This window comes from Calonectris borealis, chromosome 32 (assembly GCF_964195595.1).
Source record: "Calonectris borealis chromosome 32, bCalBor7.hap1.2, whole genome shotgun sequence".
NCBI lineage: Eukaryota > Metazoa > Chordata > Aves > Procellariiformes > Procellariidae > Calonectris > Calonectris borealis.
Genome location: NC_134343.1, coordinates 400,512 through 419,681, shown reverse-complemented (window position 1 = coordinate 419,681; position 19,170 = coordinate 400,512). Strand labels below are relative to the sequence as shown.

The 19,170-nt window shown below is 67.9% G+C and overlaps 3 protein-coding genes across 5 annotated transcripts; 1 reads left to right on the top strand and 2 right to left on the bottom strand.

The window, feature by feature from the left end:
* Positions 1-796: 796 nt before the first annotated feature.
* Positions 797-6,468, top strand: TGFB1 (transforming growth factor beta 1). Its single transcript, XM_075134376.1, has 7 exons — positions 797-1,128; positions 2,080-2,255; positions 3,124-3,241; positions 3,332-3,418; positions 3,510-3,660; positions 5,238-5,391; positions 6,227-6,468. Exons 1-7 carry the CDS (start codon positions 822-824, stop codon positions 6,383-6,385), a joined length of 1,152 nt encoding a protein of 383 aa, XP_074990477.1. The 5' UTR covers positions 797-821; the 3' UTR covers positions 6,386-6,468.
* Positions 6,469-6,641: 173 nt separating this feature from the next.
* Positions 6,642-11,312, bottom strand: CCDC97 (coiled-coil domain containing 97). 3 transcript variants are annotated; one of them, XM_075134377.1, is made up of 5 exons: positions 11,091-11,312; positions 9,805-10,318; positions 7,642-7,878; positions 7,418-7,547; positions 6,642-7,323 (listed from the first exon to the last, which is right to left on the bottom strand). In XM_075134377.1, the coding sequence occupies exons 2-5, from the start codon at positions 10,043-10,045 to the stop codon at positions 7,194-7,196; spliced, it is 738 nt and encodes a 245-aa protein (XP_074990478.1). In that variant the 5' UTR covers positions 10,046-10,318; positions 11,091-11,312; the 3' UTR covers positions 6,642-7,193. The 3 variants fall into 3 exon arrangements, with proteins under 3 accessions (XP_074990478.1, XP_074990479.1, XP_074990480.1); XM_075134378.1 differs by having other exon boundaries at positions 6,645-7,327; positions 11,091-11,294; XM_075134379.1 differs by having other exon boundaries at positions 6,645-7,327; positions 9,805-10,315; positions 11,091-11,294.
* Positions 11,313-11,731: 419 nt separating this feature from the next.
* On the bottom strand, positions 11,732-19,116 carry HNRNPUL1 (heterogeneous nuclear ribonucleoprotein U like 1). Its single transcript, XM_075134380.1, is given in 22 exon segments — positions 11,732-11,945; positions 13,610-13,651; positions 13,653-13,784; positions 13,830-14,029; positions 14,118-14,211; positions 14,214-14,428; positions 14,503-14,671; positions 15,471-15,488; positions 15,490-15,600; positions 15,671-15,793; positions 15,875-15,933; positions 15,936-16,040; positions 16,043-16,139; positions 16,213-16,325; positions 16,434-16,533; positions 16,609-16,748; positions 16,834-16,907; positions 16,985-17,192; positions 17,195-17,362; positions 17,365-17,447; positions 17,532-17,664; positions 18,835-19,116. Coding segments are annotated over 22 exon segments (2,748 nt in total). The 5' UTR covers positions 19,085-19,116; the 3' UTR covers positions 11,732-11,831.
* Between the last annotated feature and the right edge of the window lie 54 nt (positions 19,117-19,170).

Genomic DNA, 19,170 nt, shown 5'->3' with positions numbered 1-19,170 from the left:
GGGTCGGGGGGGGGGGTCGGGAGCGCCGTCCACCCTCTTTTGGGGGGGGGTCCTGGACAGCCGAGTCCTCGTGGGGGCGGGGGGAGGAAGTGTCCCAGACGTCTGGGTGCTGGCGGGGATGGGTGGGTGGGTGGGGGGGGGGAGTGTCCCGGCCGCCTGGGTGCCCCCCGGGGGGTCCGCGCCCCCTCGCCGGCCGTGACTCAGTTTCCCCCCCCCCCCCCGGCGCCTCCCGCCGCCCCCGGCCGGGCCCCGCCGAGCGGAAAGGGGGGGCGGCCCCGGGTGTCCCGTCCCCCCCCCCCCCCCATCCCCACCCGCGGCGTTTCCTGGGTGGGGCCGCCCCGCTCCGCCACCGCCGCCGGCCTCAAAACCCGCCGGGGCCGGGACGGGAACGAACCGGGGAACCGAGAGCGGGGAGCGGGACCGAGCGGCACCGGCGGGGCGGGGAGGGGGGGGGAAAAGTTGCGGGGTCCGGTAGCGGGAGGGCGGCGAGGGGTGTCCCGGGGAGGGGGGGGGGGGGACGGGTATCCCGATTTTGGGGGGTTATCCCGAGTTTGGGGGCTTATCCCGAGTTTGGGGGGGTTATCTCGGGTTTGGGGGGGGTTATCTCGGGTTTGGGGGTTATCTCGGGTTTGGGGGATATCCCGGGTTTGGGGGGTATCCCGCTTTGCGGGGCGTTATCCCGAGTTTGGGGGGGATATCTCGGCTGTGGGGGGGGGGTATCTCGGCTGTGGGGGGGTTTCCCGGGTTTGGGGGGGTTATCCCAGGTTTGGGGGGGTTATCCCGGGTTTTGGGGGGTTATCCCGGGTTTTGGGGGGGGGGGGATGGAGCTGGCCGTGCTGCTGGCGCTGCTGGGGGCGGCCCGGGCGCTCTCCACGTGCCGCTCGTTGGATCTGGAGGCGGCGCGGAGGAAACGCATCGAAGCGGTGCGGGGTCAAATCCTCAGTAAACTCCGGTTACCGGCACCTCCCGCCGAACCCCCGCCCCGGCCGCTGCCCGAGGAGGTGCGGGCGCTTTACAACAGCACCCGGGAGCTGCTCCGGCAACGGGCGCGGCTGCGGCCCCCCGAAGACCCCGAGGAATATTACGCCAAGGAGCTGCACCGCTTCCCCATGGAGCCCCCCGGGGAGGGTGAGTGGGGAAGGAGTTGGGGGGCGGGGGGGGGGGAGGCTGGCAGTGGACACCCGTGGCCTGGGTCACCCGTGGGAGGGCGGCGGGAACGATGCTGCGGAGCTCGGGGTGGTGGTGAGGGTGGTGGTGGTGGTGATGCTGGGGCACCCAGCCCGGACACCCGGGTCCCCCCCAGCCCGGACACCCGGGTCCTCCCCAGCCCGGACACCCGGGTCCCCCCCATCCCGGACACCCGGGTCCCCCCCAGCCCGGACACCTGGGTCCCCCCCAGCCTGGACACCCGGGTCCCCCCCAACCTGGACACCTGAGTCCCCCCCAGCCCGGACACCCAGGTTCTCTCCAGCCTGGACACCCGGGTCCCCCCCATCCCGGACACCCGGGTCCCCCCCAACCCAGACACCTGAGTCCCCCCCAGCCCGGACACCCGGGTCCCCCCTCCCAGCCCGACACCTGGGTCCCCTGTGGCCGGACACCCGGGTCCCCCAACCCAGACACCTGGGTCCCCCCCCTCCCAGCCAGACACCGGGGTCCCCCCAGCCCAGACGCCCGGGTCCCCCCTCCCGGCCGGGCGCCTGGGTCCCCCCCCAGCAGCTCCTCCCGGCCGCGGTGGCACTCAGGGATGTGCCGGACGTTGTGGTTTGCTGAGTAATTCCCGGCTCTGAGGGAGCTTTGTTGGGCTGGAGGAGGCCTGGCCGGGCCCACGGTTCCCCACCGGGGGGGGGTTGGGCGTGGGGACGCCTGGGTCACCTGGGCGGGGCAGGGGGAGCTGCGCTGACCCGCAGCCTCGGGGCGTCCCCGCTGCCCCCCGAGATCGGGGTCCAGGCTGCGCATACGGGGCAGCCGGGGCGGGGGGAAAGCAACTCGCTGTGGCCATCACTCCGCTCCAGAGTGAACGCCGCGGGGAGGCGGGGCTCGGCGGGGCGGGACCACGTGACAGCGCTGTCCCCACAGGCCCGCTGGAGCACTGGCGCCCCACGAGCCACAGCACCTTCTTCATCTTCAACACGTCGAGGGTGCGGGCGGAGATCGGGCGCGAGGCGCTGCTGCACCGGGCCGAGCTGCGGATGCTGCGGCAGCGGGCGGGCGCCGAGAACCTGGGGGTCGAGCAGCGCCTCGAGCTCTACCAGGTGGGGATGGGGGGGGGGGGGACGGACACACGGGGACAGGGGACACGCACGGGGTTGGGGACGTGCATGGGGGACGCGTGGGGATGTGGGGTGCTGCGGTGGGACGTGGGGACCCTGTGGGGTGTTGGGACAGTGGGGGGACGCAGGACACGGGGACCAGGGATGCGGGATGCCACGGCCATGGGGACATCGGGTTTGGGGACACCACGGGGGGGGGGGGCTATGACAGGAAGAGGAGAGGGGATGGGACGTGGCAGGTTTGGGGACCCCATGGATGCGGTTTGGGGACTCCCTGGCCGTGGTTTGGGGACACTGGGAGGGGTTGGGGACTCCCTGGCCATGGTTTGGGGTCACTAAGGGGGGTTGGGGTCCCCCTGGCTACAGTTTGGGGGCATGGTGGGGGGTTTGGGGACTCCCTGGCCACGGTTTGGTGACATTGGGGGGGGTTTGGGGACTCCCTGGCCATGGTTTGGGGTCATTGGGAGGGGTTGGGGTCCCCTTGGCCACGGTTTGGTGACATTGAGGGGGGTTTGGGGACTCCCTGGCGATGGTTTAGGAACATGATGGGGGGGGGGGGGGTTGGGGTCCTGCTGGGTTTGGGGACCCCCATGGATGCAGTTTGGGGACATGGGGGGGAGGATTTGGGGTCCTGCCGGGTTTGGGGATCCCCTGGCCATGGTTTGGGGACCCCCTGGCCATGATTTGGGGGCATGGCGGGGGGGGATTTGGGGCCCTGCCGGGTTTGGGGACCCCATGGATGTGGTTTGAGGACCCCCCCTGGCCATGGTTTGGGGACAGGACCGGGGGGGGGATTTGGGGCCCTGCCGGGTTTGGGGACCCCCCCCCCACGGACGCGTTGGGGCCGCAGGGCTACGGCAACGCCTCGTGGCGGTACCTGCACGGGCGCTCGGTGCGGGCGACGGCGGAGGAGGAATGGCTCTGGTTCGACGTCACCGACGTCGTCCAACAGTGGCTCAGCAGCAGCGGTGAGCGGGGTCCCACCCCCCCCCCCCCCCCCGTCCCCAGGGACCCCCCAATCCTCTCACCGTGTCCCCCCCCCCCCCCAATTCCCGCAGAACCCCTGGGAATGTTCAAGCTGAGCGTCCACTGTCCCTGCGAGCAGGGACCCGCCGGCGCCGATGACATGCGCATCTCCATCGAAGGTAGCCCCCCCCTCCCCCAATTTGGGGTCTGCATGGGAACGGGGGGTCCCCCCGGGTGCCCCCCCCCCGGTGCCAGCCCCTGTCCCCGCAGGTTTCGAGCAGCAGCGGGGGGACATGCAGGGCATCGCCAAGAAGCACCGGCGGGTGCCCTACGTCCTGGCCATGTCGCTGCCCCCCGATCGCGCCAACGACCTCCACAGCTCGCGCCGCCGCCGCGCCCTCGACACCGACTACTGCTTCGGGTCAGCCCCCCCCAGGGACACCCCGCTGTCACCCCCAGGGACACCCCGCTGTCACCCCCCCCCGCACCCCCAGATGTTTGGGTCCCCCCCCCCCCCGAGAAGCCTGGGTCTCCCCTAAGGGAGGTTTGGGAGCCCTGGGGAGGGCTGGGGGCTTCCAGAAATGTCTGGGTACCCCCCCCAGGGAGGGCTGGGGACCCCCATAGACACCTGGGGACCCCCATAGACACCCAGGTGCCCCCCCAGGGAGGGCTGGGGACCCCCATAGACACCTGGGTCTCCCTGGGGACCCCCATAGACACCTGGGGACCCCCGTAGACACCCAGGTCCCCCCCAGGGAGGGCTGGGGACCCCCATAGACACCTGGGTCCCCTCTGGGGAGGACTGGGGACCCCCAGGGACACCCAGGTACCCCCAGGGAGGGCTGCGGACCCCCATAGACACCTGGGTCCCCCCTGGGGAGGGCTGGGGACCCCCAGGGACACCCAGATCCCCCCTGGGGAGGGCTGCGGACCCCCATAGACACCTGGGTCCCCCCTGGGGAGGGCTGGGGACCCCCAGGGACACCCAGGTACCCCTGGGGAGGGCTGCGGACCCCCATAGACACCTGGGTCCCCCCTGGGGAGGGCTGTGGACCCCCAGGGACACCTGGGTCTCCCCTGGGGAGGGCTGGGGACCCCCAGGGACACCCGGGTCCCCCCTGGGGCGGGCTTGGGGCCCCTAGAGACACCCGGGTCCCCCCCTGGGGAGGGCTGGGGACCCCCATGTTCCCCCTGGGGAGGGCTGTGGACCCCTAGAGACACCCAGATCCCCCCTGGGGAGGGCTGGGGACCCCAGGGACACCCAGATCCCCCCTGGGGAGGGCTGGAGACCCCCAGAGACACCCGGGTCCCCCCTGGGGAGGGCTGGGGACCCCCAGGGACACCCGGGTCCCCCCTGGGGCGGGCTTGGAGCACCTAGAGACACCTGGGTCCCCCCTGGGGAGGGCTGGGGACCCCAGGGACACCCATGTTCCCCCTGGGGAGGGCTGTGGACCCCTAGAGACACCTGGGTCCCCCCCGGGGAGGGCTGGGGACCCCAGGGACACCCAGATCCCCCCTGGGGAGGGCTGGGGACCCCCAGGGACACCCAGGTACCCCCAGGGAGGGCTGCGGACCCCCATAGACACCTGGGTCCCCCCTGTGGAGGGCTGGGGACCCCCAGGGACACCCAGATCCCCCCGGGGAGGGCTGGGGACCCCCAGGGACACCCATGTTCCCCCTGGGGAGGGCTGGGGACCCCCAGGGACACCCGGGTCCCCCCCTGGGGAGGGCTGGGGACCCCCATGTTCCCCCTGGGGAGGGCTGGGGACCCCTAGAGACACCCAGATCCCCCGTGGGGAGGGTTGGGGACCCCCAGAGACACCCAGGTCCCCCCTGGGGTGGGCTTGGGGCCCCTAGAGACACCCGGGTCCCCCCTGGGGAGGGCTGGGGATCCCCAGGGACCCCCAGATCCCCCCCGCGGAGGGCTGGGGACCCCAGGGACCCCCAGGCCCCCCCGGGGAGGGCTGGGGACCCCCAGGGACACCCAGGCCCCCCCAGGACGGAGGAGAAGAACTGCTGCGTGCGGCCGCTGTACATCGACTTCCGCAAGGACCTGCAGTGGAAGTGGATCCACGAGCCCAAGGGCTACATGGCCAACTTCTGCATGGGGCCCTGCCCCTACATCTGGAGCGCCGACACCCAGTACACCAAGGTGGGCCTGGGGGGGGCTGGGACCCCCGGGGAGGGGGTGGCGGGGGCCTGGGTGCCTGGGGAGAAGGAGGGGGTGAGGGTCCTGGAGGTCCCTGGGGAAGGAGGGGGGATGTGGGTCCCAGATGTTTGGGTTCTCTGGGGAGATGGGGGGCACTTGGGTCCCCTGGGGGGGGACCCCTGGGGAGATGGGGGGGCACTTGGGTCCCCTGGGGAGGGTCCCAGATGTTTGGGACCCCTGGGGAGGGGGTAGGAGGGTCCTGGGTGCCTGGGGAGAAGGAGGGGGTGAGGGTCCTGGAGGTCCCTGGGGAAGGAGGGGGGATGTGGGTCCCAGATGTTTGGGTTCCCTTGGGAGATGGGGGGCATTTGGGTCTCCTGGGGGGGGGGTCCCAGATGTTTGGGTCCCTGGGGAGAAGCGGGGGGCACCTTGGGGAGAGGAGGGGAGGGGGTCTCGGGCACCTGGGTCCCCTGGGTGGTGGTGGGGGATCCTGGGGGTCCCTTGGGGTCCCAGATGTTTGGGTCCCTTGGGGAGAGGGGGGGATGTGGGACCTGGGGAGAGGAGGGGTGGGGGTCCCGGACACCTGGGTCCCCTGGAGGGGGGTGGGGGCACCTGGGGAGAAGGGGGGTGGGGTGGGTCCCAGACACCCATCTCCAGGGTGGGTGGGCTGGGAGGATGCGGGGGCGGGGGACGAGGGGCACTGCAGGATCCCCCCCCCCGCACTGGGGGGGGGGGGTTCCGCAGGGCAGGGGGCACAGCAGGACCCCCGGGGTGCTCCCTGGATGTGTGGGGGGGGGTCCCTGACGTGAGGGGTGTCCCTGTTGGGGTGGGGGTCCTGCAGGTCCTGGCGCTGTACAACCAGCACAACCCGGGGGCCTCGGCGGCGCCGTGCTGCGTCCCCCAGACCCTCGACCCCCTCCCCATCGTCTACTACGTGGGGCGCAAGGCGCGGGTGGAGCAGCTCTCCAACATGGTGGTCCGCGCCTGCAAGTGCAGCTGACCCCCCCCCCGCCCCCCCGCCGGCCCCCCCCTCCCCGCTCAGCGCCGCCGCAAAAAAAAAAAAAAAACCTTATTTAATTTTTAGCCAGTTCTGCTTTTGGTTTTTTTTTGCTGTTTGGGGACTTTTTGTGGCTCCACTTCTGCTTTTTTTTTTTTTTTGGGGGGGGGGGGGCTGGGAACAGAAATTGGAGGGGGGGGGGGGCTGGGACACAGAGGGACTCAGGGACCCCCCCCCCCCCCCCCCCACCCCAGGGTCTTCCTGTACACCCCAAGCCCCCCCCTCAGCCCCATCCTGTCCCGTCGTCCCCCCCCGCCAGCTTGGCCGGGGCCCCCAGCGCCGTCCGGACCCGCGGGGGCGGAAGGGCCCCGGGACGGGATAAAAATATCCTTCCGGGGGAGGGGGGGCAGGAAACGGCCCCCCCCGGGGGACGGGGGGGACACGAGGGGGGATGCGGTGCCCCGTGGATCCACGGCGACTCATCCCCGGGGCGTGGGGCTGTGGTCGGAGCCGTGGGGGGGGGGAGACCCCCCCCTCTTGAGCCACAGTCACACGCGTGGGGGGGGTCGGAAGGAGACGTGAAACCACAGGAGCCCAGCCCGGATAGGGTGGGTGGGGGGGGGGGGGACTGTGGGGTGACCCCCCCGCGACGTGGGGGTGACTCACAGGGCCCCCCCACGGCGATGACGAATGTGGGGGGGGGGGGCGTGACCTCACCCCCACCCCCCGTGGAAAACACTCCGGTGGGGAGGGGGAGCACCCGGCCCCCCCACGCCGTGTCCCCCCCCACCCCACCAGCCTGGGGGGGGGGTTATTTGGGGTGGGGGGGGGGGACCCTACTCGAGCTGGGGGGCATCGCTGGGCTCCTCCTCGTCGAAATATCGCTCCTCGGCGTCCTGCGAGACGATGTCCAGGTTGTCCAGGTCGGGGTTCTCGTCCACCTGGCTGGGGGGGGTCGACATTGGGGGGGGGATTTAGGTGTCTGGGGGGGACTTAGGCATTTGGGGGACCCCCCCAAAGCTCGCGGGGTGTCACCTGTAGTCGAAATCCCCGTCCTCCCCGTCCAGGAAGCGCTGGTACATGCGGCTGATGAATTCTTCCCGCAGCATCGCCCGCTCGGCCGCGTCGGGCACCCAGGGGTCCGGGGAGGCGTCCCCCTCCTCGTCTGGGGGGGCAGAGAGGGGTTAACCCCCCCCTCACGCCACGCTGAGACACACCCCCCCCCCCAAAAATCCCTGGGGACCCCCGCCCCGGCTGACCTCCGCTGTCGCCGTCCCGCAGGCGCTGCCGGCGCAGGCGTTGCTGCACGGCTGCCTCCTCCACCGAGCGCAGCAGCAGCCCCGCCAGAGATTGGGGGCCGGGGGGGGTCCCCAAGGAGTGGGGGGCAGCCGGGGGGTCCCCCGGGAGGGGTTCGGCCCCCCGATATTGCCCGATGTAGTGCTGGTAAAGCAGAGGCTCCCGCGCTCGCATCTCCTCCTCGCTGAAGTATTCCCCGCCTGCGGGGGGGGGTGAGATGGGGGGGTTCAGAATGAGGGGGACCCTGTAACCCCAGGGGAAATGGGGGACCCCAAAGGCCAAGGGGAAATGGGGGACCTCAAACCCAAAGGGGAAATGGGGGCCCCCTAAAACCAAAGGGGAAGGGGGACCCTAAAAACCCATAGGGAAAACGGGAGGGGACCCTGAAACCCCAGGGGGAAAATGGGGGACCCCAAAACCAAAGGGGAATGGGGAGCCCCAAAAACCCATGGGGAAAAGGGGGGGGACCCTAAACCCCAGGGGGAATAAGAGGACCCTGAAACCCCAGGGGGAAAATGGGGGACCCCAAAACCAAAGGGGAATGGGGAGCCCCAAAAACCCATGGGGAAAAGGGGGGGGACCCTAAACCCCAGGGGGGAATAAGGGCACCCTGAAACCCCAGGGGGAAAATGGGGGACCCCAAAACCAAAGGGGAACGGGGACCCCAAAAACCCATGGGGAAAAGAGGGGAGGGACCTTAAACCCCAGGGGGAATAAGAGGACCCTGAAACCCCAGGGGGAAAATGGGGGACCCCAAAACCCATGGGGAAAAGGGGGGGATCCGAAACCCCAGGGGGAATAAGGGGACCCTGAAACCCCAGGGGGAAAATGGGGGACCCCAAAGGCCAAGGGGAAACGGGGGACCCCAAAACCAAAGGGAATGGGGACCCCAAAAACCCATGGGGAAAAGGAGGGGGGACCCTAAACCCCAGGCGGAATAAGGGGACCCTGAAACCCCAGGGGGAAAATGGGGGACCCCAAAACCAAAGGGGAACAGGGACCCCAAAAATCCATGGGGAAAACAGGGGGGGACCCAAAACCCCAGGGGGAATAAGGAGACCCTGAAACCCCAGGGAAAATGGGGGGCCCCCCCAAAGACAAAGGGGAATGGAAAGGACTCAAACCCCGATAAGAAACAGGGGACCCCAAAGCTCAGGGGGAAATGGGGGACCCAAAACCCAAAGCAGAACGGGGGAGGCACCAAAGCCCAAGTGGAAATGGGGGATCCCCCCCCCAAAACCCAAAGGAGAATGGGGGGGCAGGGGAGACCAAGGGGAGATGAGGGGGACCCTAAAGTCCCAGGCAAATGGGGGACCCCAAACCCAAAGGGGGATGGGGGGGGGGCTCTACAGTCCAGGGAAAATGGGGGACCCCCCAAAGACAAAGGGAAATGGGGAGGGCTTGAAACCCAGTAGGAAATGGGGGACCCCGAAACCCCAGGGAAAATGAAGGGGACCCCAAAGACAAAAGGAAATGGGGGGAGCCCTAAAGCCCCAGAGGAAATGGGGGGGACCCTGAAGCCTCAGGGGAAATGGGGGACCCGAAACCCGAAGGGGAATGGGGGGGGGCCTCAAAACCCAAAAGGAAATGGAGCTCCCCAAAGTCCAACGGGAAACGGGGGACCCCAACGCCAAAGGGAACCTGAGGGAGGGAGTTAGGGGAACCCCAAAGCCTGCAGAAAACCAGGGGGGACCCCAAAGGAAACCCGGGGACCCCCCCCCAGAGCCCTCGAGGAACCCTGGGGGAACTCCTGGGGGAACTTTTGGGACCTGACAGGGATCTGGGGGGGATCCCACAGGGATCTGGGGGATCCTGTAGGGATGTGGGGAACCCCCCAGGGACCTCAGGTATCCCATAAGGATGTCAGGGACCCCCCAGGGACATCGGGGACCCCCCCAGGGGCCTCAAAGACCCTCTGGAGATTTCAGGGACCCCCCAGGGACATCAGGGACCCCCCCGAGGGACCTCAAAGACCCTCTGGAGATTTCAGGGACCCCCCTCGGGCCATTGGGGGCCCCCCAGGGACATCAGGGACCCCCCCCAGGGACCTCAAAGATCCTCTGGAGATTTCTGGGACCCCCTCGGGCCATTGGGGACCCCCAGGGGACATCGGGGACCCCCCAGACCTTGGATGAGCTGTCGCAGGGCGGCGTAGCGGCGGTTGCGCAGGCGGGTGCGGGCGGGGGGGCGGCGGGGACGCCCCAAGGGGCCGGTTTCGGGGCGCCAACGCTCGACCCCCAGCCCCCCGGAGAAGCCCTCGAGGAAGAGGGGGTCCCCCTCCACCGTAGGGTCCCGCGTTGGGGACATGGGGTCCCTCTTCGACACTTTGGGGTCCCACTGCGGGGACGCGGGGTCCCGCTTTGACATTTTGGGGTCCCGCTTTCTCACTTTGGGGTCCAACGTCGCAGCAAAGTCCCTTTTTGGGGACACGGGGTCCCGCTTCAACGTTTTGGGGTCCCTTTCTGCTGGGGGGTCCGGCTCCGGGACACAGGGCCCCCCTCAATCGCTGTGGGGTCCGGCTCCTGCTCGGTGACAACGGGGTCCCCCTCAGTTTTGGGGTCCCACCCCCGCCATGGGCTCCGGTTCCACCGCCATGGTCTTGGGGGGGCTGGGTCACGATTGTGGGGTGCCCCTCGGCTGCTGTGAGGGACGAGGGGACACCGTTAGCACCTGCCCTGGGGACGGGGGGGGACCCCAAAGGGATGTGGGGGGACCCCAAGGAAGAGGGGGGTCCCCAAGGGGCTGGGGGAAGGAAGGGAAGGGGGGAACGACCCCCAGGGGACCCCAAATCCCTCAGGAAGCCGGGGGGACCCCTCAGCGAACCCCAGATCCCTCAGGAAGGGTGGGGACTCCTCAAGGGACCCCAAATCCCTCAGGGAAGCGGGGGGGACCCCTCAGCGAACCCCAAATCCCTCAGGTAAGGGGGGGGACTCCTCAGGGGACCCCAAATCCCTCAGGGAAGGGGGGAGACTCCTCAGGGGACCCCAGATTCCTCAGGTAAGGGAGGGAACCCCTCAGGGAACCCCAAATCCCTCCAGGGAAGGGGGGGGGACCCCTCAGGGAACCCCAAATCCCTCAGGGAAAGGGGGGGACCCCTCAGCAAACCCCAAATCCCTCAGGGAAGGGGGGGGATCCCTCAGGGAAGGGGGGGGGACCCCTCAGGGGACCCCAGATCCCTCACGGAAGGGGGGAACCCCTCAGGGGCCGGGAGAGCCCCGAAGCCCCGAGAACCGGGACCCACAGGGACGGGGGGGCTCCCGCAGGCCTCAGGGGGTGGAGGGAATCGCGGGGGGCTCCCCCCAGCCCCGCCCGGGCCCCCCCAAGCCCCCTCAGACCACCCCCCTCCTCCGGACGCAGCGCGGCGCAACCCGGCCCCGTTTGAATGCGACACCGCTCGCGCGCCGCGCCTCACCCGCCACCGCCTCCGTCCCGCTGGTGCGTCACTTCCGAGAGCGGGAAACGCGGGACACCCTGCTACGAACCGAAGGTTCCGGGGCGCTTCGGTTCCCCCCTTCCCCTGGGGTCAAAGGTCAGGGATCGCACCCAAAAAGCCCCAAATCCACCCCAAAACGGCAAGGGCTGAGAAAGCCGAGGCGGGGCGGGCCAGCCGCGGGCCGCGGGCCTTCTCCTCTTTTTTATTAGGTGGGGTTTTTTTTTTTTTCCCCTCTTTTTTTTTACTTCCTTCCCTGGGGGGGAACCAGTAAAAACCACCTCCCCATCCCCCCCCAAAAAATCCCAAAATAGGAAAAAAATAGCAAAATTTGTGTAAAACAGCCATTCCCCACCTGGGGGGGGCCAAAAGGGCTCAATAAAGAGGGGCCAGAGGTACCAAAAATAGGGGGAAAATGGGTGAAAACGAGGGGGGTCAAAAATATGGAAAACGGACCCAAAATGGACCTAAATAGAGGGAAAATGGACCAAAATAGGGGAAAACGGCCCCAAATGGGTGTGTGGGGGGGGTGTCCGACCATCCGAGTCTCTTTTGAGGTTAAAAATAATCTTTTTTTTTAACAGAGAGAAAAAAAAAACAAAAAAAAAACCAACAAAAAACCAAACCCGCAGCGTTTTTGGGGGGGGGGGGAAGGGGGGGAGGGGGAGGGACACACACGCGCACACACACGGAGGGGGGGGGAGGGCGGTGGGGAGGGGGGGGTCACTGGGCGCTGGCCCCCCCCTGGGAGCTGCCGTAGCCGCCGTAGTCGTAGGTGCTGTAGTAGGGGGGCCAGGGACCCTGGTGCTGGTAGTACTGGCTCCACTGCTGGGCGTACTGGGAGGGGGGGGGGAAAGAGGGTGAGGACCCCCCCCCAAAAAAAGAGAGGTTGCCCCAAAACCCTGCCCCAGAAAAAAGGGGGTTGGCAGCCCAAACCCCATCCCCGTCCTCCCAAAAACGGGGTTTTCCCCATCGCCCCCAAGCGTTTCCACCCCAAAACCCCACCCTCGCCCTTCAAAAAGGGGGGGGTTCACCCCAAAATCCCATCCCTGCCCTCCCCAAGAAAGGGGTTTGCCCCCAAATCCCATCCCCTTTCTCCCCAAAATAGGAGTTTCACCCCAAAACCCCACCTCTGTCCCCTCCCAAAATCCCCTTCCCCCAAAATTGGCATTTTCCTCCCCAAATCCATCCTCACCCTCCCAAAAGGGTTTTTCACCCCAAAATCCATCCCTGCCCTCCCAAAAAGGGCTCATCACCCCAAAATCCCATCCCTGCCCTCCCAAAAAGGGTTTTTTCACCCCAAATCCCATCCTCACCCTCCCAAAAACGTTTTTCACCCCAAAACCCCATCCTCACCCTCCCAAAAACGTTTTTTCACCCCAAAATCCCATCCTCACCTCCCAAAAAGGGTTCTTCACCCCAAAATCCCATTCTCACCCTCCCAAAAAGGGCTCATCACCCCCAAAATCCAATCTCCGTCCTCCCAAAATCCCATCCCCCTCCCCCCAAAATTGGCATTTTCCTCCCCCAAATCCCATCCTCACCCTCCCAAAAAGGGTTTTTCACCCCAAAATCCCATCCCTGCCCTCCCAAAAAGGGCTCATCACCCCAAAACCCCATCCCTGCCCTCCCAAAAGGGTTTTTCACCCCAAAATCCCATCCCTGCCCTCCCAAAAAGGGCTCATCACCCAAAATCCCATCTCCGTCCTCCCAAAATCCCATCCCTTCCCCCCAAAATTGGCATTTTCCTCCCCAAAACCCCATCCTTGTCCTCCCAAACATAGTTTCACCCCCAAATCCCATCCCTTTCCCCCCAAAATTAGCATTTTCCTTCCCAAAATCCCACCCGCGTCCTCCCAAAAAGTTTCACCCCAAAACCCCATCCCCTTCCCCCCAAAATCCCCATTTTCCTCACAAAATCCCATCCCCATCCTCCCAAAGAATAGGAGTTTCACCCCAAAACCCCATCCTCCTTCCAAAATTAACACTTTCCTTCTCAAACACCATCCCCGTCCTCCAAAAAAATCAAAGTTTCACCCCAAAACTCCCTTCTTCCCCAAAAGCCCCATTTTCCTCCCCAAACCCCATCTCTGTCCTCCCAAAAATAGGAGTTTCACCCCAAAATCCCCATTTTCCTCCCCAAACCCCATCCCCTTCCTCCCCCAAAAAATCAGATTTCACCCCAAAACCCCTTCCCCCCCAAATCCCCATTTTCCTCCCCAAACCCCATCCCCTTCCTCCCCAAAAAATCAGAATTTCACCCCAAAACCCCTTCCTCCCCAAAATCCCCATTTTCCTCCCCAAACACCATCCCCCCCCCCCAAAATGGGCTTTTCCCCCTCCCTGAGTGCCCCCCCCCCACCTCAGGGGTGTCCCCCCAACCTCAGGGGTGTCCCCCCCAAAGAGGGGAGCCCCCCCCACCTCAGGGGTGTCCCCCCAACCTCAGGGGAGCCCCCCCCCAAAGAGGGGTGCCCCCTCCAAAGAGGGGGAGCCCCCCCCACCTGCTGGTACTGCCCGTAGCTCTGCCCGTAGCTCTGCCCGGTGGGGGCGGGGGGGCTGGGGGTAGCTCTGCCCGTAGCCACCGTAGCCACCGTAGCCGTAACTGGGGGGGGTGTAGCCACCCTGGCCGTAGCCACCCTGGAGGGGGGGGGTGGGTTAGAGCCGGCTGTGAGGGGGCTGGGGGGCACCCAGAGGGGTTGGGGGGGCGCGGGAGGGGGGTACCTGCTGCCCCTGGCCGTAATTTGGGGGGGCTGCGGCGGCCGGGGGGGTGGCGCCGCTCGTCTTGTAGCCGGTTGTGCCGCGGGCCGGGCTGTAACCGCCGGCGGGTTGGGCGTTACGGTTGTAACCCCCCCGGTTGTTGGCGGCGGAGTCGCGGTTGTTGTTACCCCAGCGGTTGGGGGTGTAACCCCCGCGGTTGAATCCTACGGGAAAAGGGGGGGGGAAAAGCGGGAGGGAAAGTTGGGGGGCACCCACGGCGGGGTTTAAGGGGAGGGGGGTCCCTACCTGCGCCGGTGCCGCCGTTGCCACCGCCGCCGCCGCCGCGAAAGCCGCCGCGGTTCTGGAAGCCGCCCCGCGCGGCGGACGCGACGGTTCCCCCGCGACCGTGTCGAAACGTTGGAAACCGCCGGCGCCGCCGCCGCGACCGCGAAAAGCGGGGGGACGTCCGCCGCCGCCTCCCTCGAAACGTTTTTCGGGGGGCGGCGCGGCGTTCCGGCCCTCCTCGTTGTACTGCCGGACCAGCGCCTCCGCCTCCTCCCGCTGCAGCTCCACGTACACCACCGCGTCCAAGAACTCGCCCGCCTCCGGCAGCGTGAAATTAGCTGCGTCGTCACAAAAGAAGTGAAAATCGCCCCAAAAAACAGCTCCCCCTCCCCAAAAAAAAAAACCCTTTTACCTTTCATCTCCAGCACGGCGTGGTCCGGCACGTCCTTCCCCTCCTCGTCCGTCCGTTTGACGGTGCGGTCCCGCAGGTCCTGGTCGGTGGGGCAGATGACGATGGCCTTGCGCTGGAAACCCTCGAAGGGACGCATTTTTCGGCGCTGGGCTGAGCCGTAGACGTTGGTCTGGCGGCAGGAACGGGCAAAAAAAAAAAAAAACACAGTTATTGTCGCAAGTTCGGGTGGGGTTTTTGTTCCCCCCCCCCCCCCCCCCCCCCCCCCCCAAAAACACCCGGAGGTTTAAGGAGCCGGAGGTTTAAGGAGCCGGAGGTTTAAGGAGCTGAGTGCCGCACCCAAAACTGGAGGAAATTTAAACAATTCCCTCGTCCCGCACGGCCCAGCGCCGTTTTGGGGAGAAAAGCGGCTTTTGTCTTCTAAATTTCAGCGGGAAGCAGAGGGGGACGAAGGTTTGGCTCGGTCCCCTGCAGACCGGGACGCCAGGGGACGTCTCCGCCACCCCCAGGGACGCCGGGGGACGTCTCCGCCACCCCCAGGGACGTCTCCGCACCCCAGAGACGCCGGGGGACGTCTCCGCCGCCCCCAGGGACGTCCCCGCCGCCCCCAGGGACACCGGGGGACGTCCCCGCCGCCCCCAGGGAAGTCTCCGCCACCCCCAGGGACGCTGGGGGACGTCCCCGCCGCCCCCAGGGACGTCCCTGCCGCCCCCAGGGACACCGGGGGACGTCTCCACTGCCCCCAGGGACGTCTCCGCCGCCCCCAGGGACGCCGGGGGACGTCCCCGCTGCCCCCAGGGACGTCTCCGCCACCCCAGGGACACCGGGGGACATCTCTGCCACCCCAGGGAAGTCTCCGCCACCCCCAGAGACGTCTCCGCCACCCCCAGAGATGCCGGGGGACGTCTCTGCCACCCCCAGGGATGTCTCCGCCGCCCCAGGGACACCGGGGGACGTCCCCGCCGCCGTACCTGGTCGAGGATGTAGTTTGCGTTTCTTGCGGGCGGCGATCTGGATGAGGCGGTTGAGGCACTGCGTCGCTTGCTGGATGAGGACGTCCCAGCGTCCCGCGTAGTTGCGTTGACGCCGGAGACCCATCACCTGGGGAAGAGGGGACGGTGACGCCGACCGGGGGAGCCGCGGCGAGAGGGGACGGGGGGTGACGCCGTACCCTCATTTTATCCATGATGGCGTTGGTTCCCAGGATGTTGTATTTCTTGGAGGGGTTGGCGGCCGCGTGCTTGACGGCCCACGTCGTTTTCCCCGCGGCGGGCAAACCCACCATCATCAGGATCTGCGAGGAGAGGCGGCGGCGTCACGGCCGGGTCCGCGGCGCCGTTCCCCCCTCTTCACCCCGATTCCGGCGTCCCCGCACCTCGCACTCGGCTTTGCTCTTGGGACCGAGGGTGCCGCGGACGCGTTCGGCCACGGGAGGTGTTGGATGAAGGTAAAACCGGGTGGGACGGAGAAATAAGTGTCCTCCCTCTGCCCGAAGTTGAATTCGATGGCGCAATTCTTCACCAGGACGTGGGGGAAGAGGCTCGGCCGCCCAACAGCTCCTTCCGTACCCGGTAAGCCACCCCCAGCCATTTGCCGTTCTTCATGAAGGACATCTCCACCTCTTCCCCGCACTCAAAGTCCTGCGACGGGGACGGCGGTGAGACCCCCACCCCGGGAACGCCGGCGGGGCGCGGGGAACGGCGGGGGACTCACCACCAAGCAAGCGATGACGTCGTTTTCGGCAAAGGTTTCGCCGTAATTTTCGAATTTGCTGTTAGTCGATTTTTTACCGGTGCCGCCGTAGCCGTAGGAGAAGGGTTCCTCGCCTGGGTGGGGAGGGAACGGCCAGGCTGTACTCAGGTAGGGGAGAACCCCCTCCCCCCAAACCCCGCAAGCCCCAAAACCTCGGTGGGGGCGACCGCCCGCGTCCTTACCCAGCTGGGTGCTGCAAGAATCCAGCGACCACCCCACCCGCACCACGTGGGGGTCCGGCTCGGTGGAGGGCAGGTGCTTAACGGAGATTTCCTCGTTAACCTAGGAAGAAAGGACGGCGTCGGGGGCCGGCGTGGCGGGCATCGGAACGCGGCGGCGGGATGCGGCGTCGCTCACCTTCATCTCGTAGCAGACGCGGCCCTGCCGCGCGCCGTAGGTGGCACGGGCGCCCGACCAGAGGTAGGCGAAGCCCTCGATGGTGAGGGGGTAGCCGCTGTACCGGTCCCGGGCGACTTTGAAGTGCAGGTCGCAGTTGTCTGGCGAAAAAAGGGGAAACCGGTCGTCAGGATCCTCAATTCGGGGGCTCCTCCCCCGTCCCCGCGCCGTTTTCGGGGTACTCACAAGTGTCGACGGCTACCAGCGTGTCGTCGAAGTCTTCCTCCTCGTCCTCGGCGGGCGGCTGCGGCGAGCGGCCCCTGGAACGGAGACGGGGAGGACTCAGCGCGGCCGGGGGTGCTGAATTTTGGGGCGTCGGGTTTCGGGGTGCACTCACCTCTTGTCCTCGCGGTGTTCGTAGTAGCCCCGGCCCCGCTGCTCCTCGTAGGGCCGTTTGCGGGGCTGCGGCGGCGGCGGTCGGGGCTGAGCGGGGTCCGGCGCGCTGTAGCCGCCTGGGGGAGCGTTGTAGGTGGGGGGGACGGGGGTGCTGTAGGTGGCGGGGGAGAGCGCTGTAGGCAGGGGGGTGCTGTAGGTGGGTGGGGGGTGCTGTAGGCAGGAGGGGTGCTGTAGGCAGGGGGGGGAGCGCTGTAACCCGGGGCCGGGGCGCTGTAGCCGGCCGGCGGCGCGCTGTAGGTGGGGGCGGTGTAGCCGGTCGGCGGGGCGCCGTAACCGGCCGGGGGCGCGTTGTAGGTGGGAGGCGGGGGAATGTTGTAGGGGGAGCTGGGGCGCTGTAGTTGGGAGGGGAACGTTGTAAGCGGAGCGGGGGGTCTTCTGGCTTCGTTTCCGGCAACTTCATCTCTGCGGGAGGAAGAGGGAGCGGCGTGGAAACAGCGGGAGCCGGGCCGGCACGGCCGCGGTGCCGCCGGCGGCCCCCTCGCCCTACTTGGTGCAGCACGGGGTGGTCTTGGTCCAACGCTCTCCTCTCGTAGCCGGCCTCGGCGTCCGGTTTGAGGCCGCCGTGCTCGTAGGGCTGGTAGCCCTGGGGATCGCTCGCGTGGCTGTTGTTGTCGATGCCATCTTCAAAGCCGGGCCGGGGGGAGGGAAAAGAAAAAAAAAAAACAAAAAGCGGGAAATAAGTCAAGCGTTACCGGTTTTATTCGGAGGAGAAGACAGACGGGGCGCGAGGGGACTCGGCGGACATCAGCGGCCCCGCGGGGACGAGGAGAACCAGTACGGGACGAGGGATCCGGCGTCCCGCTCGTGGGGTCGCCCTGAATTCGCCGAGGGGATCCCCGGCGCGGCAGCCAGCGAGTCTGCGCCCGACGGGCACCTGCGGCAGAAGGGTTCGGTTTTTAACTTGAAGCAGCCGGCGAGAGCAGCGCGAGGGGAACGGCCGCCGGCGCAGGAACGGCGACGACGGAGCGCTGCACCCCCGGGGTGGGCACGCCGGCTCCCCGCCGGGATGGGGGGGACCCCACCGGCTCTGCACCCCCTGACCCACGGCTGCGGCAGCAAAGCCCCCGGCACCGTTCTGGGGGTGACAGCCCACCCAGAGGAGACGAAACCCCCCCCCCCAGGGTCAGCTCCTCACCAAGCACCCCCAGATCAGAGCTGGGGTGGGGGGGACACACACGATGCTGGGTCATGGCCCTGCCCCGCATCGCTGGGGGGCCCTGCTTGGCCCCAGCAGCTCTCAGGGAAGCGAAGCCGCTCTCGGTGGTGCCCGGGGTGTGGAGGGAGGAAACCGGGACCCTGGAGGGACCAGAGGCTGGGGGGGGTAGACCCTGCGGGAAGAGGGGTACCCTGAGAGAAGAGGGGTACCCTGAGAGAAGAGGGGGGACAGACCCCCTCAGGGAGAGGAAGCAGGGGGACCCCACCTGAGAGAATGAGGGGAGCGCGATGCCCGGGACCCCGAGGGAATGCGGGGCTCCGGCCCTTGAGGAATGGAGGGACCCTCAGGGAAAGGGGGGGCTGAGGAGACCGGACCCCTGAGGGAAAGGAGGGACCCGCGTCCAGGGAAGGGGGGACTGGGGTGGACGGGGCCCCTGAGGGAGGGGCGGACCGGGGAGCCGGTCCCCTCAGGGAAGCGGGAACCGGGGAGTCGGTCCCCTCAGGGAAGGGGGAACCGGGGCCCTTGGAGGAGGGGGAGAACCGGGCCCCGCCGGGGGCCACCGGAGGGGGAGCGGGGAGGGGACCCGACCCGACCCGTCCCTCAGCGCGGGGCTCCGGGCGCCCCGCGGCCCTTACAGTGTCCGTCGGGGGCCGGGTCCCCACCGGCCGCACCGGGACCCCGCCGGGCCTCCTCCGCCTCCAGCGCCGCCTGCAGCCGCTCGGCCAATTCGGCCTTGAGGCCGCGGGTGTCCAGGCCGCGGCGGCCCAGCTCCTCCTTCAGCTCGTTGACCCGCAGCCGCCGCACGTCCATGGTCCCGCCGCTCAGCGCCGCCGCCGCCCGGCCATCGAGGCGCCACCGACGGGCCCGGCTCAAAATGGCCGCCATCGCCCTCCTCCCCTCCCCGGCCCGCGCCGCTCTGCAAGACGCGCTGCCATTGGTCCGCCGACCCGCTGCCACCTGTAACGCGCCTC